The sequence below is a fragment of the Centroberyx affinis genome, unplaced genomic scaffold (genome assembly GCF_046629955.1).
Source record: "Centroberyx affinis isolate AG114_WGS23_722 - 3 ecotype Tasmania unplaced genomic scaffold, CSIRO-AGI_Caff_v1 ptg000977l_1, whole genome shotgun sequence".
Classification (NCBI taxonomy): Eukaryota; Metazoa; Chordata; class Actinopteri; order Beryciformes; family Berycidae; genus Centroberyx; species Centroberyx affinis.
Genome location: NW_027279547.1, coordinates 409,921 through 437,167, shown reverse-complemented (window position 1 = coordinate 437,167; position 27,247 = coordinate 409,921). Strand labels below are relative to the sequence as shown.

The 27,247-nt window shown below is 40.1% G+C and overlaps 2 protein-coding genes across 7 annotated transcripts; one reads left to right on the top strand and one right to left on the bottom strand.

Moving 5' to 3' along the window:
- Positions 1 to 306: 306 nt before the first annotated feature.
- Positions 307 to 11,430, bottom strand: coq4 (coenzyme Q4 homolog (S. cerevisiae)). Of its 4 annotated transcripts, none has more exons than XM_071522373.1 (7): positions 11,309 to 11,430; positions 6,851 to 7,003; positions 5,712 to 5,808; positions 5,480 to 5,582; positions 5,150 to 5,279; positions 4,499 to 4,592; positions 307 to 1,799 (listed from the first exon to the last, which is right to left on the bottom strand). In XM_071522373.1, the coding sequence occupies exons 3-7, from the start codon at positions 5,804 to 5,806 to the stop codon at positions 1,616 to 1,618; spliced, it is 606 nt and encodes a 201-aa protein (XP_071378474.1). In that variant the 5' UTR covers positions 5,807 to 5,808; positions 6,851 to 7,003; positions 11,309 to 11,430; the 3' UTR covers positions 307 to 1,615. The 4 variants fall into 4 exon arrangements, with proteins under 4 accessions (XP_071378474.1, XP_071378472.1, XP_071378473.1 ...); XM_071522371.1 differs by lacking the exon at positions 11,309 to 11,430 and adding an exon at positions 10,917 to 11,047; XM_071522372.1 differs by lacking the exon at positions 11,309 to 11,430 and adding an exon at positions 10,917 to 11,021 and having other exon boundaries at positions 6,851 to 7,000.
- traf2b (Tnf receptor-associated factor 2b) lies at positions 10,491 to 27,247 on the top strand. 3 transcript variants are annotated; one of them, XM_071522370.1, is made up of 11 exons: positions 10,491 to 10,509; positions 16,419 to 16,623; positions 19,306 to 19,384; positions 19,762 to 19,860; positions 22,567 to 22,728; positions 22,958 to 23,032; positions 23,357 to 23,431; positions 23,916 to 24,140; positions 24,351 to 24,654; positions 24,977 to 25,125; positions 25,264 to 27,247. In XM_071522370.1, exons 2-11 carry the CDS (start codon positions 16,448 to 16,450, stop codon positions 25,480 to 25,482), a joined length of 1,563 nt encoding a protein of 520 aa, XP_071378471.1. In that variant the 5' UTR covers positions 10,491 to 10,509; positions 16,419 to 16,447; the 3' UTR covers positions 25,483 to 27,247. The 3 variants fall into 3 exon arrangements, with proteins under 3 accessions (XP_071378471.1, XP_071378469.1, XP_071378470.1); XM_071522368.1 differs by lacking the exon at positions 10,491 to 10,509 and adding an exon at positions 11,187 to 11,275; XM_071522369.1 differs by lacking the exon at positions 10,491 to 10,509 and adding an exon at positions 11,492 to 11,581.

Genomic DNA, 27,247 nt, shown 5'->3' with positions numbered 1-27,247 from the left:
TTTACAAATCATGACCTAACTGTCGAAGGTCACGGGGATTGTATGAATTCTGTGATTTTTCCCTTTAAGGAAGCAGTTGACATCCTTTGTGAAATGCATTTCCTTGTATTTGTCAAGGCAAATTGTTTGAGGTGTTGCAAACAGGATATGTCCTGCATGCAAGAACAACCTGCCGGTTACATTACAGTTTAGGCATTTTGATGACATCATATCCACAGCAGATAACACTAAGTACACTAACAGAATAACTGGAATTCCTGAATCCCATAACCACAAGAAGGAAATGAACAACTCTGAGGGACAATATGCTTTAAAAAAAAAAAAGCTTTTTATTCCTTTCTTTTGGAGTAAAACACATCAGCACCTAGGGAATGTTCAGCAGAATTGAACAGATATTGTTTTGAATATAATCAATATATATATTGAATATAAATCTGGCATTTACAGCACAGGGAACTCGCTTACCTCACTCAATGTCTCCCTGGCTAGCAAATACTGACACATTTTAAATGAGCGTATTTGATCTTGGTTTTATAATTCTGTTGCTTTAAACTGGGAATACATGTCTATATCCCTATGATTTTTCACATATAATTGTCACATTCATAATACAATATAAGTACAATGATGAAAGTTATCTTGAAATATTGTATCAAAAGCCAATAGTGATTATAGTGAGCATTTTACAAAAACTTTCCTCTAAATGTGTTACGTGACAGTTCTGTGTTTGAATGGCTGTAGCAATAAAAGGAAAGGCTTAACAACCTTATTTTTCACCCGTAAAATAAATAAGACACAGAAAAAGATCTAGGTCAGATTTTTTGAAAAAACACAACTGTTGGCCTGTTCATACTTCTTGAGAAAGGCTTCTCCATGGTAGCGGTACCCTTGCAACTATTTAGAAGTAGGAAAGCACTCAGAAATCTCTATTTTTTAAGTTTAATAAATGATGACGAACAAAACATTTTCGACCCTGTGGCCTTCATCAGTGTCTCATACATTTTTATGAATGAAACATTACAGTTAGTTGAGATAAAATCAAAGGATGTTGGCACTGATCTTGATGTGAAATTGCTCATCTCATAAACCTGAGATGTAATCAGCATATCAAAAGTAGAGTTTGACTGTATTGTGAGTCACAGGATGTAATAAAAGGTTACACATTCATTGCCTCGACCAGATAACAGACAAGACTCTATTATTTTTTTTATCCGTGATACTGATTACAATGTCTCCACAACAGACGGTGACTAAACTTTACCTGACTTTACCAGACTTTACCAGACTTTGTGCTGTCTGGTGGTATAAAAACTCCCTAACATTTCTATGGTTGAAATGACTCACATCAAAACAATTCAAAGCAGTCAAAGCAGACTTTGTACAAGAAGGGAGATGGATTTTGGGGGGTCAGCAGGGATCAATCAGGGACAAACCAAGTACCGGTCTCTCTCTCTCTTTTGAAATCCCCCCTCATTCTGCTTCCTCAGCAGTGAACACAATCCTTCTCTCCTCCTTCGTGGAGTAAGCTTGACACATCAAACATCTCTGGTTTCTCGGCTATTCCAAGTCCTTTGTCAAGTCGTTCCTGAGTCATGAATCTTATTTGGGCTCTTCCTCAGGTGTTCCTTTGGTTAGTGGCACTGAGAACAATGGGAGGCGGCTCGATGTTCAGCTCTTGTCTCAGGTCCTCCAGGTTCTGCTCCCATCGCCTCTCGTAGAAGACGTTGAGGACGCAGCGGGCCTGGCGACCGGTCTGCAGAGCCCAGGGACCCAGGGATGTCAATAGCGACTGCAGACGACTGGGAAAAAGGTGATATGGGATAGGAAACTGTCAGCAGGACACAACTATGAAGAGGAAACTGTCAGCAGGACACAACTATGAAGAGGAAACTGTCAGCAGGACATGACCAGTCTTTTATTGTTTCAAATCAGCGGGCCAAAACCCAGTTCCCCAAAAAAACAGTCAAGTTGATTTATGAAGAATTAATGATTTACAGACAGAAAAAAAACACAGTTCTCAAAAAACAGTTCCTGGCATTGACATGCATACACTGAGGGAAAATACGTCTGAGGATGTATTTCTTCACATCTGGGGAATACACAAAGTTTTTTCAACCAACAGAATCTAAACAGAAACCAGGTCATACGCCTGTGTTATTCATTATGCAGGTTGTGGACTGACTTCTACTCAAGCCCACATGCAGTTAAGAGTTCAACTGACAAGTCATGAGTTGTTAATGGGTCTGGTTATCAAGTGTTTAAAGATTAACTTTAACTACACAAATCAATGGCAAGGTTTTCCTTTCCGTTCCTTATTTGCCTGCTAATTTGAATTTTCTATTGAGACCTGATCAGAAGACCGGATACAACCCTAATTTGTGTGGTGTACTTTTGCTCTTAGAGGTTTCAGTGACAAGGACAAAATTCTTAGTAATTCATAATTGAATTTGTCTGGTAAGGTGGCAGTGGTTGCTTTCAAGATGGTTCAAATAAAGCAACTTCTTGCCACAGGAGACCAGTTCTATCACAAGACCTAACATCACCAACACTATCAGGTTCATCATGCGTAACCTGTGCACAGTGCTGTCTAACCAAAGGGAATTTTCACTACTAAAAAGGCAGATGATCAACAGCTGGGCCCAATTGTTCAGAAGTAATCTGATCGGATTGGATCAAATCTTCAAAATGGGTTGTTCAAAAGAAAAAAAGGATTCTGAAATCGGATTAGATCACGTAATCCAGTCTTGGTTTTGATCTGGATCAAACCTTCAGTATGTGTTGTTCAAAACTTTTTAGTAGGATTGGGATACCTTTGATCCAAAAAATCAGGATTATACTGATCCCAGCAGAAGGGTGGATTCAGGGTGGATTTCAGGGAAAAAAAATGTAATAAAACTTTAAAATTGGTCAAATAATACAACATTTGTATCATGTAGTATATATACATTTATTTATATTTTGCACTTGATTTGTTTAACTGTTACAGTGATAAAGTAGATAAAGTAGACATTAGGCTACCTATTAAGCCTTTCAGTACAGTAAAATTTTGTCCCCATAAAATAATCCCCCAAACAGCTGTCAATATCAAACAAAAATAATATATTTAATTTTAACTGTAACTTATCACTGTATATTAATTACAATGACACAATCATCAGAGATGAACCAGTCAAAAGTAGTTTCTAACAATTGCATCCCCTCAAAAAGTTGGTCTCTCCACAAATGAAGAAGAACTCTGAACGTTGATTATTTTGTTAAGTATTGGACATTTAGCCTTTTTATGATTTAAAACACGTGTTCAAAATATTCATAATGTATTTGTGAATAATATATATTTGTTTGTTTATATTTATTTGTTGTGGGTCAGATGAGGGGTCTGACTGTTTAAAAGAAATTGAAAATGGAAGGGGATGTTTGTATTGTTTTATTGTGCTGTTTTCTGTCTCTTCAAATAAAAACACTTAAAGTGACCCCACACTGGCTATTCTACCTGTTGTTCTTTATATAGCTAGTAGCCTACATTGTGATACGTAGTCTCATTTAGAGCACTGGTAATCCGGATTTGGTAATCTTGAAAAGTTTGTATCTGGATCAGGGTGATCCAATCCAATGTTGCTTTGAAAAACCAGCACAAAAGTAAGATGGATTACCTGATCCTGGATAGCAAAACATGGGATTTCCAAATCCGGATCATTCTGATCCAGATTAAACATTTTGAACAACTGGGCCCTGGGCCCTGGAGATCCATGAAATGTGACGGTTGTGAGGCCTGACTCTGAGGCAACAAGAACAATGACTGATAATATAATGTCAAGAAAAAAACAAAAAAAATTAAAGATACACCATAGAGAATAAAGAGGTATTTCAACTTGTTCTAAGGCCAACATTTCCAGACGTGGTATAAATCTTTCGAGATATAGTCATTACTGTATAACACTATTTTAGCAAAATGTTACTTGTTATAGTGATTTCCCCAATAACAGCCATGCAAATATAGATTCAAGATGTAATCAGATGCTCAAAAAGTTTTGGTACATGGACAGACTGAGTTAAAAACAAATTTGGTAGGTAGTCACATTCAAGTAGACAATCTGGTAACATAAAAAGGTTTGAAATATGAGCAGAGAATGCAAATGTGACAAATAACCTTTATTCTGGTTGATTTATGACTAGCCAAATAAAAAAAAAATAACTTGTGTAAAATATTCATGAGCAATTGTGAAACATTAGAAATTGAGAATGAAGAAACGGAAAGCTTAGTTCCTTTATGCTAACCAGGGCTTTTTTATGGTTTTCCAAAAACCTGAAATCCTTATTACAACAACGAAACTGTAAAAATAAAGTATTATGTTTTATCAACTTAAAACTGGAAACTGAATTTGCTGACTACACAAGTACTAACTCTAAGTAAGTGATCAATAATGGCTGTCCTAAGCGAAAGTGTCATCGTGAGAAAAAAGACGTGAGAAGAGGTGACGCATCAAGAAATGTACTGCACCTTGTATTAAGGCGAAGCGGCCCCAAGGCGGCTCCGAGAACGCACATGGGCAGTCCGGTTTGAGCGGCTTCGAACCACTTCACTGCCACCTCACCTGACAGCAAGAGAAACAGACACAGATCACTCAGAACGAAAGAACAAGAACATACAAGAAGACAGATATCTGTAAAGTCTGTCTAAACATAACTTCAAGGTGAAACCCTTAAGCAATATGTGCCGTTTCTGTCCGTTGTTACGTCAAAGTTTCATGATTAGTCAATTCAGTGTGAGAGAGAGAACCAGTTCAGCTACTGCAATGTTGTCAGTGTATTGCAGAAAGCTCACATCTACAAATTTCAGACAGGTGGAAAGCAGAGAGGGAGAAAAAGCAGAGGAGACACAGCGGAGTGAGTAAGTTCAGGAGGGATTCAACATCTGGCTCCACAGGTGGCAGACTTAACCACTCAGCTATCTCTGGGCATCACTTCTGCCTTTTTTTTTTTACTCAAGTTAACAGATGTCATTTTGTCTGCCATGCTTATTTCTTGTTTCATTACACTTAGCCAAGCACTGTAAAATAACAGAAAATTCAACTTTTTGTAGATGGCAGGTTTCTGCAGGACACTGATGGTCTGAAATGGCAAATATCACATTCTGTGAAGCCGGACTCACCGAGCATGTTAGTGGGCATGCCAAGTAAGGTGTGCAACAAGTCGTGGACCTCTCTGTATCTCTGCATGACGTATGCCAGCTCCTCATTGTCCACAAACTTCACATCTGCCCTCGAGTCAGGGGTCACTTGCTGAGAGAAAAATAATGAAGAAACAGAAAGTGAACACTAAAGTGAAAATGAAAGAAAAAGATAAATAGGTATAAATAGGTAAAAAGAAGGACAGTTGCATAGAGTTTGTTTTTCCTAATGAAACTGGTGCCAACAAATGAAAAACAATGACCAAAACATTTTCTTTGTATGGAGTTGTGCGAACCCCACCCCCAACTCACATTGTCCTCCAGAAAGCGGAGGTACTCTCTCCCAAAAGAGCCATCCGGCAGTGAAGCCATCCTGTTCAGATCTAGAGTAGATAACCGGATCCTGGGCCTTTCTCTGTGATAACCAGTAAATAACAAATAGGCAAAATCAAATCACCGGACCTCCATTCACAAACGAGGCATGAAAATAATAATTTAAAAGTACATACACCAGATTTTGCGCGACAGTGGTAAAGTGACTAACGTTAGGATTGTGTAGCCCTCGGGGTCGTTTCTCATCCTGTCCCTCAGATTTAGCAAGGCTAGGTGTCCTGTCGTCTCTCCAAGCACAGCAACCATGTCTGTACAGAGAACACACATTCACAAGGAATTAAATGGTGTTAAAAGTATAATAAAGAGTTTTGCCAAGGTGTGGCCTCTAGTCGCTGCTTAATCTACAAGCCGGTAAAAATTTCTTACCTCATAAAAAATTGCAAATTCCATTTTCAACATTGTCAAAATTGTCACACTGTTTATACACTGTTTATTTCATGACTTGTCAAAGTTGTACAGTCCTTCTCAGAATATAGCTTGTGAAATTCCTAAAACGAACTTGGTTGGTTTGCAGGCCAAGTATTGGACAATCAATGAAAAGCTTTAGGATACTGAAACCTTCAGTACAACCCGCCTGATACTGTGCTGCATGTGCTGGAAAAACTTTTTACTCTCTGTATCAGTGACCTGTTTTTCCCTACTGTCCTTTTTCCCCAACCCGACTTTTTTCCCCTTTTAAAATTAGTGGCTGAAAATGTCATGGTATATCTTTAAGACAGCTGCTGACTCCAGTCGTAAAAACTAAATAACAGATCCACCCCCTGAAAGTTGCAGGGTAGCAGGCATACTAAGCAGTTTTTCAAGCCTTTAATAACGCCAGCTTGAGAATGACTAAGCTTGTCTAATGAAAGAGTACGCGAGAAACGATAATCTACCCCGCTTGGTATCAATTTACTGAGAAATGAAACGTAAAACTATTCAGAAACTTTCCAGTTCCTGAAAACTGAATCATGGATACCAACAGCTACAGACTTGTTGATAACAAGCCTTGCAGGTTTCAACAGTATTGGTTATAGACTGCCTGAATTTTAGTTTTAATCAGAATAATGGCTATAGGTCTACAAGACAGCTGAATGCCATAAAACAGAAATATGCCAAAAAATGTTGCACCTTGCAACATTGTTGCATGATCTTTTTATTCATACACATCCTACAACATTTTGGGCTTAATTCTTAAAACATAAAGTCGGCGATGAAAGTTTTGGTATTATATAATGAACATTAAAAGGAGGAGGAGCCCCGGGAATAACTGGAGAATGACCATGTCAGCCATGTGCCGATGTGTCTCACCGTGTCTGTAGGGGTTCTGCAGCGCGGCCACACCTGACCCGACAGCCAGCAAGGCTTTCTGTACGGGGTTGGTGCGGATGTGTCCGGGGTACAGCCTGTCATAGTGGCTGTCTGGAGACTCGCTGCTGCTGTGCTGCTGGCGGACACACACTGCTGAGGGAGAGGAGGAACAGCATGAGAAACATTTACACTGCTGAACCGAAGCCATCGGAGCTGCACCCCACCTATCTGGGTGTCTCTCAGTAAATGATAAAAAATTGTGCAACAGATGTCCATAGATTAGGCCTGGTCTGGAATAACCCAATTAAGTGACAAACTCACTCACATTACATACGATATGCCGACCCCGGACTGTCCAGACTGTCCAGACTGCAGACTCATTCACTGCTCTGTGCAACAACCCAGATTAGAGCAACAGCCTCTGTTTAACCATTACAACGCCAACTGACAGAAAACTGAAAATCAAACACACCAACCATCCGCTGCTCTGTGGGTTAGGCCTTATTTCTTAGAATGTGACAAGTGATGGGGGTGGGGGTAGTAGGGAGTTGAGGAGCCTGACTGCCTGGGGGAAAAAAGTCTTGTGGATCTGGCCCGGATGCTGCAGAACCTTTTTCCCCTGCGGCAGCGGGGTGAACAGTCCGTGGGAGAGGTGGGAGGGGTCTGTCATTATTATGCAGGTGGCCCTACTTGTGCAGCGATTGTGGTAGATGTCTTGGATGGAAGGGAGAGGGCGCCCGATGATTTTTTTCTGCAGTTCTCACTATCCTCTGCAGGATCTTGTGGTCAGAGGCGTTGCAATTTCCAAAACAGACAGTAATAAGACAGGCAGACAGACATGTTTCAGTTCTAATCACCTCACAGCTGGTGAGGACGCTCTCGATGGTGCCTCTGTAGAACATAGTGAGGATTTTTGCTTTCCTCAAGTGTTGCAGGCAGTGGAGAAGCTGCTGTGCTGTCTCGGCTGTAGAGGTGGTGTTGAGTGAGCAGTGTGACCAGAGTGTTATTGACTGTCTCCACAGCAGAGCCATTGATGAGCAGCGGGGAGCGGTCAGCGCGGGCTCTCCCGAAGTCGGCGATTATCTCCTTGGTTTTGTCCACGTTGAGGGACAGGTTGTTGTTCACACACCAGGTCGCCAGCTGCTCCACCTCCTCTCTGTATGCAGACTGTTGGAAAATGCAGCCCACAACCACCGTGTCATCAGCAAACTTGAAAATGTGGTTTGAGTTGTGCTTGGCTGAACAGTCGTGTGTCATCAGCATTCTCACATAGGTGTTTTTGTGTTCCAGGGGGGACGGGGCAATGTGACGAGCAGAAGATACGGCGTCGTGTGGACCTGTTAGGACGATATGCAAACTGGTAGGGGTCCATTGAGCTGGAAAGTCCGGATTTCAACTGGCTCATGACTAGCCACCGGTCATTCACACTGTAGACTTCTTCGGCACTGGGATGATGGTGGTGGTCTTGAAGCAGGCTGGAACGACCGCGTGGCTCGGGGAGATGTTGAAGATATCTGTGAGGACGTCCGTTAGCTGGTCAGCGCATTCTCTGAGCACGCGGCCGGGTACGTTGTCAGGCCCAGCGGCTTTACGTGGATTAATGCTGGAAAGTATTCTTCTCTTTCTTGACGTCGGCAGTGGGCAGGCAGAGTGTTTGTTCACCGGGGAGAGGGGTGGACTTCATCGCAGGCACGTTGTTCTGTGCATCAAACCCGTGCGTAGAAGTCATTCAGCATATTCGGGAGATTGGCATCACCGTCACAGGCACGTCGAGCAGGCGGTGATAGACTGGACGCCCTGCCATATGCGCCGGGTGTATTTGGTGTCCAGAAAGCGTTCTTTTTTCTGTGTATGTGCGTGCTTTGCATCCCTGATGGCACGGGGCAGGTTGGCCCTCGCTGTTCTAAACGCTGCTTTATCGCCGGATTTGAAGGCAGCATTTCGGCATTTCAGCAGCGCAAGGACCTCAGTAGTCATCCATAGTTTCTGGTTAGCATGGTCAGTGATGTCATCTATGCACTTGCTGGTGCATCCAGTCACAGATGCAGCGTATTCTTCCAGGTTGGTGTGCTGGTCATAGGTGGCAGCCTCATTAAACATGATCCAGTCTGTGCAGTCTTGCAGTGTTGAGGTAGCTCCCTCCGGCCGGACTTTGGTCTGCTTCAGTGCCCGTTTGGTACGTTTTTGTAGAAGACTGTATGCTGGCATTAGCATAACAGAGATGTGGTCAGAGTCTCCCGGATCGCGGATGTTTGTGTAGACTAGGTCCAGTATGTTTTCTCCTCTGGTTGCAAAATTCACATGTTGGTAGAATTTAGAGAGAACAGACTTGAGATTTGCATGATTAAAGTCCCCAGCGATAATAACAAAGGCATCAGGGTGATCAGTTTGTAGTCCACTATGGCTTCGAAGAGTTCATGCAGAGCCTCCTTGGCAGATTGCAGGGTTAATAGAAAACACTCCATTCAATGTGCCATCTAGGTACCCAGATTAAAACACAAATTGCAGTCTAGGTTGCTTTGATATTTGTTATATAGATCTGATACAGGGCGATACATATTCAATAAACTTTGATTATTCACATCATATATGCATGACAAGCCAACAACCTTTAGCTGTTCGATCAGATGTTTGTAATTTCAATTTGTGAATCAGCATTTCTGAATGGATGAGGTCAGGTGAATGGGTGAATCCAATGTGACAACAAAAAGTACACCTGATACTTGCTATATAAACCTGAGATTACAATAAAAACTCAATAGCTTATTGATTATGATTGTCTTCTCTGTACATTAAGTCAACAATCTTTTGACTTGATAAACAAAAGCCAATAAAAATCAATAAATTATTGATGTGGGTTGTCATATATTGCACCCTGGGACCAAGACTGGGACAGATTGTATGTATGTATGAGAGAGGAAGAGGTCAGAGTGAAACTTCACACACTATTTAATTTGTGTTAAGTGTTTCTGGTATTTATGAGAATTTTTGATATTTTTCTGGCCAAAAACAACTTAAATTTGAAACGCGCTAATTCTCTTCAGTTATTGCTTACACATGAAGTTATTAGAAGGATTGACCGACCGGGAGCCTAATTCCTAAGAGGCCTGCTCCTGAATGTGTCAAAATATCTCAGATTTGGATGATCAGATAAATCTGGGCAATCTGGGTTGGATTATTGTTATTAATAAATTTGTCACTGAATGGGATTATTACTACAATTTCAGCAACATGGGGTTGGTAAACCCAACCAAGACCATATCAATGGCCATCTTTCGCACATTTTCTATCATTTAATGAGATACACCAGATAGATGTGGTGGCTGCACTGTGTGTGTTGTGTAGTGCTGGTCTGGTTACTGTGCCACACTGTAACAATTTTAGGAGGGACGATGTGAACCTTGCTATATATAGCAAAACAAGGCAAGATGCCACCTCCCCCTTTCATGTTTTGGAACCCAGGCTCAGGGCAAGATACTGGTAATCTCTAGGGGAAGTCTAGGGGAAGTTACCTCAAAACAGTCATTTAACGTTAAGTGATTAGTTAGCCCATAATACAGCATTACTGTAAAATGGGCTAAATATATATTTCAAGAGAAAGGGACATTTAAACCATTAATAATTTACCAGTATTACATGATATATAACTCTTCATGATGGTAAGTCGTGGTTGATTACACTTTACAAAGAATATTTTCATGTGTAGGCGATAATGTGCACTAGCATTTCTATGGTTAGAAAACTGTGCATTAAATCGAGAGGTAGAAAGGGGATAGATTCCTTGTTTGAAGTGTCTTCCCAAGATTTGTTCTCGTAAGACGAGAGTATTTGGTTAGTAATTAATACAAATGGATGATGTGAAAATATGTGATTCTTCATACATGCCACCTCTGACTTTGGTAACGTTACGTAGCTTAACGTAGCATGCCGTCAACATGCAGTCATTGCTATTGTTGCTAGGAACCTCTCCGACCAAAGAAACTGTTAAAATAACTATCTGTGGTTATGGAGTAGTAGTGTCGTTTCCCTCTTAGGTACTGCAGTACACTCATATCTAAATGCATACCTTTCGAGGTCAACACGCTGTGTCGGGAGCCCCACTTCAGAGAGCGTACGCTGCATCGCCGAAACATAATGAAGTATGAGCATGATCTGCGCATGCGCTGCGGATTCAGGGCTTAGTTGCGGTTAGGTCTTCTCTCCGGAGCAGTCCGAGGGAGCGGGGTTTGATCCGTTTCACAGGGCACACTTTGAGACTCCGCTCTCCCATCATACTTTGTCTTTAAAACTTATGTGCACGTAGTAAAAAAAAAAATGTAAACATTGCTCGAGGTTGAGTTGTCCTTGTCCCAGCGTTACCAGGCAAACGGCTACCTTTTATGTGTTTTCGTACATTTTGTCTCCGGTTGCAACCAAGAGTTCAAGGTTAGTTGAGCTGGTTTTATTTTTTTTACTCACCAGATGATCAAGTCGTTAGTACCACAAAACCTCAAGCGCTGGCTAGCGTTAGCTGGCTAAAGTAACCGTGACAGTTGTATTTTGAGCGCGTTTAGCTACACACCGTGGAAGGGAAGTTTGAGTCTAATGTGTGTGACTCCACGGCTGCTCACCCTGTCTTTATATCGCTGCTGACGTGGGTGTGTCACGTCTCCGGGTGGGGCAGCTAAAATACTGGGTGGTGGTGTTGAGTTTAAGTAACGTTAGTGAGCAAAAACTTCATTTGGAAACTGGGTGAGTAACGTTAGTGTTCAGGTTTGTGGTGTTCAGAAACTGGGAACCTAGACTTGAAGAGTATTGAGCAATATGGCGAACCTAAGGGCGGGCGGGCACGCAGGGGAGAACAGGCTACACAGACAGGCAGACAGCCACTTTTCACAGCTGCTACAGACTTAACTCTTTAAACAGCAGCAGATATGTGACCAACGTTGTGATAGTTATATATTTATTTATTTATTTTTAGAAAAACAATGGTTGTGTTGACAGTATAGACAGGTCTAAACTTTTTTTAAAAGCCTTGCTTTGAGTGAAAAGGCTACTAGTTGATGGCTCTAGTTGTATATTTTACAAAGACGGTTTTAAACTCTGGTCACACTGCTCAAAGCTTTGAAACGGTTTTTTTTATACTGCTGAACTGCAGTGCTCACTAGTTATGATGTTGGGGTTTTATTTTTTGGCAGTTTTCATGTTATTTCGTGATCTTTCATCCAATGTAGCATACATTGCTTTTTGCTGTTTTCAGTCACAGTTACCATGATCCAAGTCTGATTCTGTTGGATATCTGTATATTATTTTGCCTCACTTTAATAGCACTGACAGGATGGTGAAGTATGGCAAAGAGAGGCCATTCATTCACTCAGCATATGGTTTCTAGAATATTACAGCTTATTTGATGTTTGTTTTCTCTGTGTTTTTAATTGCTACCCTCAAGACTTCCATGGTTACACAACAGCAAGAGTAATACGTGTTACATGAGTGTAGTAACACACTTGTTAAGGCTTGTCTCTCCATTCACACTTTATTCTTTGTCTAGATATTGCCTTCTAGTCTTGTACAACTTGTGATTTATCATGTGGTCTTTTCTAGTTCCATTTTATGGATTGGATCTGGTTCCATGTTTAAATGGCATGTGGTCTAGTTTGGCCAACTGAATTTTGCTGAATTGCTATTTTTCTGCAATAGGTTTCCTGTGTCTTTGACCTCACAGCAAAGCACTTTTGGTCATCTGTGAGCTTACTTTTGTGTTCATAGTTTGTTGATGGACAGGTAGGCCTATTTGCTGTTCAGAGAGATAGGCCTACTAAAGGTTTATATAAAGGAGGGACATTGGAGTTTCTAAAAGGTTTATGGTATGCACAGCACTTGACTGAATTAACAAGTCATGCCTTGTGGCTTCTGTTATCAGAAATAAGATTGAAATGAAAAGAAAGTGAGAAATGACTGAACAAGATAGCTCTTGATACTGAAAGTGTCACCATAACTGCATCATTACAAACACACATTTTTGTCATACCATTTATTTATTTATCTGCCAAATGATTTCATTGAATTGTAATGACATGAAAGGAAAGACAGCTCTGAATAACACTTGTGAGTAGACTAATTTATTAAGCCTCATATTGAATAATAACAAAATAATATATAATCATTATTCTAGACTATTCAATGTTGGGATACATCAATAACACTTTTCACTGTTTATGTAATTCCTAGTAGAATTAAACTCAAAGATTTGGAAAAGCAATACATAAATCATGCATAAACCAATGTAGTCTACGTCACAAATGATAATACGTCAATAATAAGAGAGTAAGAGTTTGCCTAAATAGACTGAATCAAAAACACATTTCTTTGCAATGGAAGTCTCTGTTTTATCATCACATTTGAGATAATTTAATACCAGTAACACCATCTCTTTTTACAGTGGAGAAAAAGAACATAATTTATTCAATTAAAATATAGAAATGATTGTCATAGATTGTCATGACTTTCTTTTTAAAGTTTGATTGGCTTTTGTATGGTGACTACTACTAATGGTTATTAATGCATCACTGGCCATGTGTTTGCCTGGAATAAGCTGCAAGTCATGATAAGCATGAGAGATTTTATAAGTGCTCTTCCTGTAAGTCTTCTGGTCATGAGATTTTCATTAGAATTTATTTTGTGAAAGCCAGACTGATAGTGGGAGTTGGGGATGTGCTCCTGTTTGGTGTTTCAGTGTTCATGCTTCTGCTGTAATGAATTTGTGGTTCAGGGCAGCCTAACCTTTTGACTGGTCCTGTTTCATTACCATTCAAGTTTTGACCCATCAGCCACTGATAGTCTCACTTCCCTCTATAGAAGTACTAGGAGAATCCTCTCTGAGAGTAGGCCTAAATGGTTTAAAGGAATAGTTCACCCCAAGATGAAAATTCAGTCATTATCTGCTCACCTTCATGTCAACTGAAATTCCATTCAAGTTGGTAGGACCACCAAACACACAGCGACTTAGTGCCCATAGTTTCATCTCAACCTTCTCCCAAACAATTGAAGTTAATGACTATTTTTTTTACAGCTCCAAGAAAAAGCATAACATGTCCATCAGATTTGTACAAACAGCTTGTGCAGCATAATCCAAGTGTTTTGTAGCCAAAAGGTTGCACTGTAGGTCTAAAAGTCAAATATTTAATATTTGTCATTATCTCATATACCGTACATGGAGGCGAGTAGATAATGACTAAATTTTCATTTTGGGGGTGAACTGTTCCTTTAAGATATGATTGTAATTGGTCTTCTTTGTCAGTCTCTTTTATTTTACCAGTTGAGCAAATGAATAGCTGGAGACAGCACTGCTCAAAGCAATTTGCATTGTGGAACATTGTACAACATGTTCTCCTAGATAAACGAGTTCCCTTTGTGAGCCGGTGCTTGGCCTTCGCATGGCTGCATTGTAATTCCAGTAAATTTGTTTGGATTCTTTGCATGGTTTCCCAACTCACTCTCTTAAACTATGTTAACACATATGCATGCACACATAGCCTACACTGTTTTCTGTTGACATGCATGAAACTATAGCCAATATGGCTGTATGATCAGCAGTCAACAGCTGCTTGCACACATAGCCTACATGCACTACTGCAGAATGATTTGTTATAGAAGTGCAGAGGCTATGTCAGGTACACTATGGAATCAAGTTAGTTCAACTGATGCTGTTGTCTGGATGTACTGAAAACAATAATACAGAGAAAAATGACAGATAACCGTTATTTTTTAGATTGCATGAAAAAAGGCAAGCATTTGGTTACATCTTCTGTCGCACAAAATTGAGCTTTTAAAAACTGTCTGCAACCGGTCCATTCTCTGGTTGCCCGATTCTATTGTTGACCTACAAACATCATCAAACTGCAATGATTAGCCACAATACTAGTGTAATTATTGGCTGAAAGGGTTCATGAATAATAAATAGCTGGCTCCCGTGTCCGCGTGACTCATTTACTGCACTTGCTGGTAGCAACCTTGTCAACTGCCCCTTCACCCCGTGCATTTTAATACAACTAGCTACAGTTAAAATATAATTATGGTTATTTTCAACCTGGGCCTTATTTTCCTAGTTTTTGCCATCACGACGTTTGATTGTGTTCAAGATTTAATTGCTTACTTCACTGTAGTGCTTTATGTAGCTTCAGTTCGCCGGGAGTGCTGCCCTCAATACACACACAGTGCAAAAAAAAAGAGATTAAAACACATCCTTTCAACACAATAACACTCACACTGCAGCTACACATATCTTTAAATAGTTGTGATTGAACAATACGGTCCATGTTAAAAATAACTGTAATTATCCTTTAATTAATAAAATAAAACCAGGATTAAAAAAAAATCATGGCTCACAGAGTCTTTGATACTTCCATACTCAGTAAATCACCACGTCGTAAAAAGGTTTTGTTGCGACTTGAAATCACATCAGTGATTGATGTCATAAGACGTACAGAAATTATTCATGAGATACTGGACAAAAACTTGCTTCCTATCAAAAACAAAACTTATTATCAAGTTTGCATCGACAGGAAATACTACCTGGGGCGTATTATACATGTCAGTAAATTCAATCTGCCAGTGGAGGTTTCTGTCATTCACAAGACACTTTTTGCAAATTCTCCATAGAACCCATTTTTTAGGCTTGCTTTTAATGATGTTATGGGTTGAATTCTTTGCCTTTTTGTTGTATTGTTTCTTTTATACACATTTTGTTGTTTAAACCATGTTTAAATAAGTGCTATAAAATACAATTAAATGAATTCCGTCTGGTCTCTCTGCGAGAGATGATGGTAATACCATGTTTGACCACTAGGGGGCAAAGATGCATTTACATTTAATGCAATTACTGCATTTATCACATGCTTATATTTTTTATTTACTGATATAATTCAGTATTGTACTGACGCCCTGAAAGGCAAGAGAAAAACATTTGGGTGGATCCAAAGAAGTACGTTTCATCTAATTGTTCTTTTTCTCCTGTGTATTTAACAGGATTATTTATCAGGTTTCTTTGTCTAAGTTCTACCAATTTTTTGTCTCCTACTGTTATCTCAATATATTGACTTAATGAGCGAGCTAACAGATTCGGGTTTTTTGTCCTGATGCCGTTTGAGCCATTAATGTTTTCAGCCACAAGAGGGCTGGCACACACCACTGTTGAGTGTTCGAAACAAGCCCAGACGCATTTTGTTTCACCGTTAGTTTATGAATTTTACACCTTGCACTCATCCAGCCTTGTTTCGTGTCTGACCTTCGCAGCCTCTTTACGCAAGGGAGATGCTGATCCATACACTATGTTTCATAATTTCAGTGTTGACCTACTACTCCACAATACTACAATATATTAATGTAGCAAGAGGAGAAAAAAATTTGGTGAAATGTAGTTATTTTGATTCACCGAGAGAATCACATTTTTGCATTTCAGGGCTTTGGCCGATGTACTGTTGTGCTGTCTGTTTCTGTTGCACAAGGGTCTTAGAAGTTTGTGTTTTTGTTCATGTATTGGTTTTTCATATGGCTATTAACACATTTTATGTGTGGTATGTGTTCACAGGGTGCAGCACCAGAGTTTGATGGAGAGGAATGGCCCGCATCTCGTTGGACTGCGCAGACTCCCTACCAGGGATCCCCCTCAGCGTGCTGTCGGTGCCCATGGAGAATAAATACAAATGTCAGCAGTGTCTCCAGGTCCTGAGGAAGCCTGTCCAGGCACAGTGTGGCCACCGCTTCTGTGTACACTGCTTCAAACAGCTCACCAGGTAGACTGGAGGTCCTCAAACCATCTAAAGCAGTGTGCACTGCATACCTGACTCCTTCCCCTAATGCTTCCCCTCTTACTGGGCATGCTCAGACCTACCCAGCTCTCATTAAATGGCAGCATCTTCCAGCATCCTCCTGTGCCCAGTCTGTGGTGGTGTTGTTTGCTTGCTTGGCTCCCATCAGCACACCCTGTGCACTTACCTCTGCTGATCTCTGATGGTTGCTGCAGCCCAGATATCGATCACCTAATGCAGCATCAGCCTTCACATGACTGGATCCTATTCCTGAACTCGGTGAATCACCAGGATCTGTCCATGCTGATTCATTCTAAAGATGTCCATAGTTTTGTTTCAGCTTCTTTTCCCATCTCACATTCAGCCTCTTTTATTGTAATGACTGATGCATTGGTTGTTTGTTAATACATAAATGCATTTGGGAATTTATTATTAACACACTGGTGTATCGGTTAATACTGCCATTTAAACCACCTGGGATTTCTTCACCAATTGGGACTTTCCTCTAAATGTTTCTCTTTTTTTGTCGTTTTTGGACTATACAGAAAAGTTAATACATGGAAAATAGCCTAATATTATAATTATTGGTTTTGTTTTGTTTTTATTATTTTTATACTTTGCCCAGATGAAAATAAGTACATGTCAGATTTATTTTCTATTAACGCATGAAGAAGAATGAGAGTGAAATGCTGAAAGAGAAACATTTCAACATTTCAAACGTTTCTGATGGATGGATGCTACTGTCTTTTCTTAAAAGGGAGTTAGATACAGTGAAAGATACAGAGAGAGATTAGAGATGGATACAATTAAGAGAAAAAGCACAGTGCAGAAAAAGCATGAACTCGAAACCATAGCCGGTCTCAAAAACAGTACATGGTTCCTTCATTAGCAGACTGGTTCTCCAAAACTCTTCTAGGCTTCAGTTTTTAGAAGAAAATTGAATGGATGCCTAACATTACAAACTTCTAAAAATAACAGTGTTATGGTTATAGGATTTCCTTGTCATATGTGGAACTAACTCAGGTTTAAAAAAGAAATAGTCAAGACAGTCAAGATTTATTTATAGTACAGGGTTCTTATGCAAGGCTGGAAAGTCTGGAAATGCATGGGAAGTGAAGTTAACACTTTCCAGGGCTTGAAAAGTCTGGAAATTACATAAAAAGTCTTGAAAAATGTCATTGTTGTGAAAAAAAACCTTCAGCAGTAGAGGGATATGGCCTAGTTGACAGTCACACAGCCCAGCCACAGTCAGCACAGATCATACTGAACACCAACCAAAATCTTCAAGTCCATTTAAGAAAATAAGGTCTGGAAAAGGTCTGGAGTTTTTAAATGGAGAATGTGTAGGGCATGTGTATAGAGAGGTGATTCAACAAGGCACATTTCTTCGCAAGCTAAAATTGTGCAACAGGCTTCTAATCTGTTAAGTGTTTGAAATGCGTAGTAAAGGCCACACCTTTTTGAATTGCATTGCACAGGGTATTGCTCAAGCTACACTCATAATTCAGTTGAACTGCAGTTTGTTTGTGGTTGCTTACTTGGCATGATGCTTATCAACACAACAGCACCCAACTGTTGACAGAAAACTGTCGATCTTTATAGGGGTAGAGGCCACAAGTGGAAGCCGTCATTTGGCGGAATTTTGTATGCCATAGATCAGCATCTCCACCATTTTGTATGTAGTCCAAAATCTCTATGTAAAATATGAATGGGCTTTTTGGAAAATTACATCACCTTTGTGAATTTGTTCTTTTAGTTACTTTTAATATAGCTTTTTGCTAACAAAATGATAATCATAGGGGAAAGCGGACTACAATAGCAGTGATGATCAACTTCCTCTACCTCTCATCACATTTTTCGTTGCCAGACCTTGATCTCCTGACTGTGTTGTTCATTCAAATTATTACAATTTTCATAGCGTTCCACTGAACAGTTATTTGTACGATTAATTATGATTAATTAATAGTAAATACAACAATTGTATTGTATTTAACTTATCATGTCAAACCACCAGATAGCTAGCCTACTGTTGTAGTCCTTTTCCCCAAACGATTAATATTTTGCTAGCAGCAATCAATATAAAAAGTAATTGAAGTACACAAATTCACAAAGCTGATGTTACTTGATGTATTTTATTTCATGGAACAAAACCTAGTATAGCTAGTGAGCCTCTGTGTAGCACATAGTTTATTTTTGGCGTTACTTGCAAATCCCATTCACATTTTCTATAGCAATTTTGGACTACACACTGAATGGCGGAAATGCTTTACAGCCTAAAAAATTACGTCAGACTTCAATTCTCTATTGATCAAGGCATTTATCTTTATTGGCATTTATATTAATTTAACCCTTTCTTTAACCAGTCATTAATTTGTCTTTAACCTTGCATAACCTGAAACATTTAATCACCACTGTAATTCCCTATACCTTATTGAAAGCAGCAGTGTTTGTATGGCACTACAAACTTCTCTTGTTCTTGTGCTGCCTAGCAATTAGAGTGCCATTACATTGATTCATGACATCTGTGTACCTCAGCTCTGATCCATGGTGGTTAGCAGATGCTCCAGTAATGGATCAGGTGAGGATAACTGTGGACTGACTGCTGACTAGCTGGCCTCCAGTATGTTTTTTGTACTGTAAAATTACAAGCTTGTCTTGTTTTGTCAGTTCTGGCCCAAAGCCTTGTGACGCCTGCCACCAGGAGGAGATATATGAGGAGCCAATATCCATTCTAAATAGCAATGAGGTAAGTTGTGAAATATTCAATGATCAGCCAACAGTGTTATTCTATGACTCATCCTCTTCCAACTGATGAACACCCGCCACACATGCCCTTAACACACGCACAGCTGCTTCCCCGGGTAAAACTTATGTCAACAATAGTGAAGCTATTATTTCCGTTATTTCCTTGGCTGGGAAAAGGCAGTGTTGTATTCAATCAAGGAAATTCACAAAACAACAACTCAGGCCCCCCCCCCGCCTCCTTCCTTAGGAGAAAAGACATACCCAACTGGAGTTTCCTCACCACAGCCACACAATCCCACCCACTGTGTCTGCTTGCCTTTTATAATAATTAGTGGCTTCATGATCTGACTGTACTCTTTGTGCTTCCCCCTCTGTCAGGCGTTTCCAGACAATGCTGCAGGACGGGAAATAGCCAGTCTGCCCGCCAGGTGTCTGAACCAGGGCTGCAGCTGGACAGGCTCAATCAAAGAGTATGAGGTATAGTATAAAGTTCAACTTTTTTGTTGTTGTGGCAGTGTTATTGTAATATAATCCCTCGTCCCACATAAAAACTTGTACAGGTGCCAAGTTACTAGTTTACTCCACTCCAGTAATGTCTCATATTTCTTATTCTTTCTAAAACCTCAGTGCCCACTTACCCCAACCACTGCATTTTCTGCATTTTTAGATGTTTGTTCATGTTGGCTGAATTTCCCTTCAGCCTTCAGCATGTGAGTTTGCACTGCATTGCATTTGTACAATGCGCTAGTGTTTGTTGCGTGACCTGAGCCAATAGCAACGAAGTTACGTGTACAGGAAGTGAAACTTGACACACAGCCTGGAAAGTCCCAACCATACCCAGCCCCGAGGCCCACATCTCGTTTATCAACCGAGTGGGAAAGTACCACGAGGTGAACAGTCATGCAGATTAACTAGATTACTGGGGGAAGGGTAGGAAGCAGTCAGAGTAATGATAAAAAGGTTAGCTGGTTTCAAACTAAAACTGGAACAGGCAGTTTTGTAGGAGGAACTTTGTCCCTCATTTAATTACAAAAGTGTGCTTTGTACAGAGAAAAAATAAAAAAGTCCAGTCAAAAACATTTACAAATATCCCAGCTCTCTTTTCTAGCATGTTGGTGGTCTAATGAATGTCAGATATATTGTTTGATTTCCACTATCAGTGTCTCAGAGTGGGGAAATGAAGCCTAGTAATAGTTGATGAGGAGGGATGACTGGCCGGTGCTAATTCTGTGAAAAGGGTGTTTGTTGCACTCTGAGTTTGTGGTGTGTATGAAGCCTAATAGCAACCTTCGCTAAAACAAGGGTGTTAACAGGAACCGAGTTAAAGGCAATGACACTAGGCTGATGCTTTGAATATTTTTTACATGTTTGCAAATGTGGTGCTGACTAGATTAGTCTGCGGTTTTAAACCTGCTGTCTTTAAAGAAAGGCAGTTGTGACAGGTTTTTGTGACCATGGTATTGGTAAAAGAAGTGTGGTAGAGGTTTATATACGTTTGCGATTTTGAAGACAGTAAGTGTTTGTGTCTGTATGATTCAGCCATGTTATCTGTGAACTATCATGTGTAGGCTGCTATGTTAGTCATTGTTGACTGGAAAGATTTGGGATATTTCTTGCTACTCATACACGCCCCTGTGTTTTCCAAAACAGGAAAAATAGACTCAACACAATGTCGATGAGTGTTTTGGTTAGGGCGGGGGTTTGTCTTCTCGATCTCGGAAATCGTTTATAGTTAATTTAGTTCGAGAATTGCCGGTTTAACTTTACTTGTCTGTAAAGTGAGCAACAGTCAAACAAAAAACATGCTAACCTACCTGTGATTCTTGCTCTGTGGCTCCACTTCAGGCTGTTGAGAATTAATGAAATGAAAGTGTCTTCCTCTTCCTGGTCAGTGAACCCCAGCCCACTGAACCCATTCACCCGCCTGCATCATTCTTCATAACTTCCTATTCAAAATGATTACCTTTTATGGCTATGCACCATCAATACACATTTTTACAAGAATATCCAACACTCTCATAGAGTGCTCTTGATTTCAATGTATTTTCTTACTTTTCATTTATTTACTTTGTGTGTCTATACCGTATTTCTCCTTGTTGAGTTTTCTTGCCATTTAGTTGCTGTTATTCAAATACTTTCCAAATAGCTTGGTGTGATTTGTTTGTTTGTTTTGAGGTCAGATGTTTTTATAAGCCCTATAGCTTCTTTTTTTGCTCAATCTCTCTGTGTTTTGACATTTTTATATGTGCAAATGAATAAGCTGTAAATTCTCAGAATATTTGTTTCCTCATTCTCCTGAATGGGTTACAGGACATTTCATCGGAATTACACATCATAGATTGTAATCGCAGCTGTAACTTAATCTCAATCTTCTTTTTTTTCACATACATTTTTTTTTTTTTTTGTCTTTTTTTCATGTTTTAACCTACTCACAACCCCCATCACATCACAGGTGTACATATAGTGCAGAGTGGTGAACAGTTCAACCATTTTCATTCAGGCTGAAAACTATTCAGTTTTTCACAAGAAAAAAAACAAAATTTCAGAAAGATCAGAAAGAAAAAAAATAGACATGATAGTGAATTTGTATAGTAGACATGTTCTACAGTATAGACTGGCTTGAATGCTAAATATTGATCAGTTACGCTTAGTGGAAAGAACATTTGGGTATACAACCTTGTTTTCATTGATCAAATGAGGTTGGTGTGTTGTTAGCTGTCATTTGGAAGTTTGTGCACACTGGAGAGAAATTAAATGTCCATTATCAAGTGACAGTTTGCTTTTCCCACACTGCAGCAGCCAACACATTCTGTGCCACACCTCTAAAACTCAAACAGGCGTATGGGTGTATGTGCAAGACATTAAAACCGCTTTAACCGTGGTAAACAAGGGTGTATCAGCTACACATAATGAGTGACAAAGGGTCAGGTTGTATATCATTTACCAATCAGCCCTATTGCCTTTTTAGTAACATGGTTTTTCATCTAACCTCCATATTCAAAGCTAGCACAGCTTTGATGCTTTGCACTTAAAAAGGCTGTAATAACAAAAACACTCCCTTGACATTCTCTTTGACAGTGACAATGAATACCAGAGATACCTGCTGTATTGCATGAGAAGGACAGACACAGTAAGAAGGCGGGAGAAATGATCTATCTGTCTGTCATTCTTTTATTTTTTTAGGCTCAGCATGAAGGTCGCTGTGAATATGAACGGGTACAGTGTGAAGCCTGCAACAACTTTGTCCTTCGTACAGAGAAGGACAGGCATACTGAAAGAGAGTGTGAAGCAAGAACGTTGAACTGCAAATACTGCAAATCTACCTTCAACTACAAAGACATCAAGGTGAGCAATAGGGTTTATCTAGAGCAGTGGGGTCCAACTGTGTGCCAAGGAGGGCCAAGAGTCTGCAGGTTTTCACTCCAACCAAAGAATATATCTGGTGATTTCACCGATTAGCACCTTCAGGCAGACTGGACACCACTGATCCAGAGTAAAACAGGTGTCTGTTGTGTTATACTGCATATAATGGACACAAAATAAGGTTCTCATACTCCCACTTGGTGTATTTTAGGCCCATGATGAGATCTGCCAGAAGTTTCCCTTGCAATGTAAGGACTGTGGAAAGAAGAAGATCCCAAGAGAAAAGGTTTGTGCTCTTACTGAAACAAAGAAATAATTAAGAATTAAATTATGTGGACTGAAGTTGCTCTATATATATATATCTAGTTGGACTGGTAATGCAAGCAGTTTCTTCTCCTAACAAGGGCTCATTGTTTCTTTGTTACACTCTCAAGGGCATGAGGTAATGGCTAGACTAGGGACAAATTTCATGGTCATTTATGGTCTATTTGATAGTTTCTTTCTGACTAAGAAGCCTGCAATGTACTTTCACTTTCACGTTTGGAGTGATACACAACACCCTCAGGGGCTGGCCCACATCCTGACCTTTCCTTTTCCATTCTACCTTCAGTTCAGTGACCACAGCAGGTCCTGTGCAAAGTCAAAGAGTGCATGTCCTTTCAGTGAAGTGGGCTGTAAAGCTGTGGTAAGTACAATAGTCTAATCACTTCATCATGTGCAATCTTCTTACAATCTGATATAAGTCTTGCACACACGTCTTATACATTCCCAAGTAATATTTCATTTTGGTATAAACCATCAATATTAGCTGTCCTGCTAATTAACATGTCATGTAATTTGCCAGATTTAGTTTTCTTCTGGGTGTTCAAAACTGTATTTCTAAAACACACCTCAATAAGCTATTATTTCTTTGTTGTGGGATGCATTTTCCAAGATATTATTTTACCATTTTGCAAATAAAGTAACTCGGTAAAGAGTCGAACAAAAAACAAATGCTTTTTTGCTGAGGTAAACAGATGGACACACCTTTGCTGTCCTCAAAAGGATCACCACCTAGCATTAGAGCAGGGCAAATGTTCATCATTGAACAAATCATTAAACATGTTATTAGTAGTGAAATTCAATAATTTATTGACAAGCTCCATTGTAATTCTTCCATGCCCTCTCAGATAGAGAATGGGAAGCATAGCGACCATGAGCAGAGTAGCACTATGGAGCACTTGCGCCTGCTGCTGCCCATGGTGCTGTCTATGGCTCGGATGCGTACAGAGGCGGCGGGCCCTGGGGAGTGGCAGGAGGACTCTGGTCTGGGCCTCTACAGGGCTCCTGAGGAGGGAGTAACCATGGGAGCCGGAGCTGCAGCCTCCCCGCAATCCCTCGACTTGGACAAAAAGGTGGGTCTCAGTGGATCGGATGCACTTTGTTGGACATGATAGTAGTTTGTTTATTGATGATGTCGTGCTGACAGAACTGGCTACCTCCGTGTTGATAGTGCTAGTAAATCAGATTTTTAACCACTGGTGTATAGGGCTTTTGAATGAAACAAAACTCAACACAAAGGAAGGACCTAAATGCAGTACGTGTTTGGTGCCATTTCATGACAGGTGAACGCATTGGAGAACATTGTGTGCGTCCTGAACCGGGAGGTGGAGCGGAGTTCGGTCACATTGGAGGCTTTCTCACATCAACATCGTCTAGACCAGGACAAGATTGAGAACCTCAGTAATAAGGTGCGGCAACTAGAGAGGACTGTGACAATGAGAGACTTGCAGCTGGCTGAGACCGAACAGCTACTGCGAGAGCTCCAGTTCTGTACCTACGATGGCATATTTGTCTGGAAAATCGCAGACTTCTCACGCCGCAGACAGGACGCCGTGGCTGGTCGAACGCCCGCCATGTTCTCACCAGGTGAGATCAACGATGGATTGCAGGGGGGGGGTCATATAATCACCATCCATTGTCCATTTGAAAGGACTATACTTGGCATATCAAGCTCAGTTGAAAGGCTGTTTTTGAATTTGAATGAGCGACGATCATGTAGCATGTAGTTTGCTAGATTTAATCTCTTTCCATTCTCTTTATAGTCTGGTATATAGCCGAGGGAATTTCCACAGACTCATGTTGTCCTTGAGGGAGTTAACGTTCACTCCTATTCTCATGTGACTCCATTTTTAGACTCTGTTTACAGTCAGGGTTTGTTTATCTGGTTTTCCCCTCTTTTCCTTCACAGCGTTCTACTCCAGCAAGTATGGCTACAAAATGTGCCTACGGCTGTATTTGAATGGGGATGGGACGGGTCGAGGAACACACCTTTCACTCTTCTTCGTGGTGATGAGGGGCAAGTGCGATGCTCTGCTCAAGTGGCCGTTCAGTCAGAAGGTAGGTGTTATGAATGATCACACTTCTTCCTTACATCCCTCTCACTCCATCCATTTTTATCCACAACCACCTCAGTAATGGAACAAAGCAAGCCAGTCTTTTCCTCTCTGTAAGCGCTCCTCTGCTGCGTCTCTCCAGGTGACTCTGATGCTCCTGGATCAGAACAACAGGGAGCACATCATTGATGCCTTCCGTCCTGATGTCAGCTCCACCTCCTTTCAGCGGCCAATCAGTGAGATGAACATTGCCAGCGGCTGCCCGCTCTTCTGTCCACTGGCAAAACTGGCCGGCAAAAGCTCCTATCTGAGAGATGATACAATCTTCATTAAGGCCATCGTAGACCTTACGGGCTTATAGTGTGTAGGCTGTGGAAGAATCTACACCAAAATGCTCAAAAAACATAAGTGATTAATAATAATAAAGTTATCAATTATATATCTACATATAATGGATATATATATATATATATATATATATAGAATTAAATACAAGTAATTTATGTATAAGACTATGTGATATTATATCTATACTATATGCAGTGAATGTCATTAAGATGTTTTTGAAAGAACAACGAGAAAGTCAAGGGGTGAACAAAATAACAAACGCCAAATTAAAGGATTTTGAAGGCGAATATTGAATGCCAATTAAAAGTATGTCAGCTTTAAAATAGTTCTGACAATCACTTTTATATGTGCATTTGTTCCAAGGAGGCCCAATAATTGGTGCCAGAATTACATATGCATCATTTACAAAAACTGCTAAAATATTTAATCTGGTAAGGCCAAGCCTGGTAATGCCAGACGCCGACAAACTGCATCGTCAAAGAGGAACAGTGGTTGCAAGTCTCAACAAAAACTGTACATAATAAGCTTCATAAAGCTGGCATTATGGCAGGGCTGCCATTTGGAAAGTGCTTACAGCCAAGACTAAGGCCCAAAGAGGCATAACCTTGTATAAGGAGCACAAAGCCCGAGCAATGGAAAAAAAAGTAATATGACCTGATGGTCTTCACCTCTTTCCTTGAATGGATTTATATTTGCGGAAAGCCAAAGGATGCCTTCAACCCGTCATGTCTGTTGCCAACTGTTAAAACATGGTGGTGGATAACAGCCAAGGAATATGAGGCCGTTTTACAGGACCAGGTGCAGCCTGTGGTGCAAACACTGTTATCTCATGATTTTCCCATATTCCAAGATGGCAATGCCTCCATAAACACTACTAAACAAACTCCACAGTGGATTGATGAACACCAGGATCAAGTCAAATACTTTCTATGGCCAACCCCAACCTACCGGATCTAAACATCATTGCACTTTTGTGGGAAGTCCTGATTTCCACCTCATACGTCAAAGAGCTGGAGGCTTATTCTTCTTGGAGAATGGTCCAGTATCCCACTGCACAATTAATACAGTGCTTGTATGACAGCTTTCCAAGGAGGATTGGAGCTTGAAGCTGTGCTGGAGGTAAAGAGTAGCCCTGCTCCTTATTAGGTACTTCAGATTCATATATTTTTAGGTGTTTCTGTTATTTTGTCCATCCCCTATATTTAAGACTTGCTTTTTGGCAATACCTGGTTCACAGGATGTTGTCAGAACATGACTTAAAGCACTCCAAAAGAGCCTGATGACAAGAGCATCCTCTGGGTTTATGAACATTATGAGCAAATGTCATATATGACTTTGATTATTAGTGGATAATGGAATAATCTGTAAACCTGATGTGACACTCAACATTCTTGGCATATTATAAGGACATCTGAATAGTACTAATTATTTGACATTTATTTATTATTTATTATTAATATTATACTTAAATATACTTAATATTATACAAATTATATACCTTGTTATATGTAGATCATTCATTAGCAGTATTTTGGTTGATGCATAACACGCTTCTTTACACATCTTTAAACGCATCTTTACTGTGCTTGATTAGCAGTAATTTTTGTGGAGTGGGAAGCTAATGAATTTTTGTTTTTACAGGAGGGCATAGTATGGGGGCTATGGTGTGCCAGCATCTCAAATAGGATAATCCAGCATCAAATATAGATATTTAAATGCACTTAAATTCTTGAGGAAAAATATTGAAATGAGCACAAATAAATTTTGTTCACAAATCA

What these genes read in the sequence shown, in the direction of transcription:
- traf2b (XM_071522370.1), top strand. Translation starts at nt 16,448, where the DNA reads ATGGCCCGCATCTCGTTGGACTGCGCAGACTCCCTACCAGGGATCCCC. An exon ending in GCTCAATCAAAGAGTATGAG is followed by an intron (nt 19,861 to 22,566) that starts GTATAGTATAAA and finishes TTATTTTTTTAG; the next exon opens with GCTCAGCATGAAGGTCGCTG. An exon ending in TCAACTACAAAGACATCAAG is followed by an intron (nt 22,729 to 22,957) that starts GTGAGCAATAGG and finishes GGTGTATTTTAG; the next exon opens with GCCCATGATGAGATCTGCCA.
- coq4 (XM_071522371.1), bottom strand. Translation starts at nt 11,010, where the DNA reads ATGCGCAGATCATGCTCATACTTCATTATGTTTCGGCGATGCAGCGTA. An exon ending in GAGGGCTACACAATCCTAAC is followed by an intron (nt 5,583 to 5,711) that starts GTTAGTCACTTT and finishes TGGTTATCACAG; the next exon opens with AGAAAGGCCCAGGATCCGGT. An exon ending in CATGCCCACTAACATGCTCG is followed by an intron (nt 4,593 to 5,149) that starts GTGAGTCCGGCT and finishes TCTTGCTGTCAG; the next exon opens with GTGAGGTGGCAGTGAAGTGG.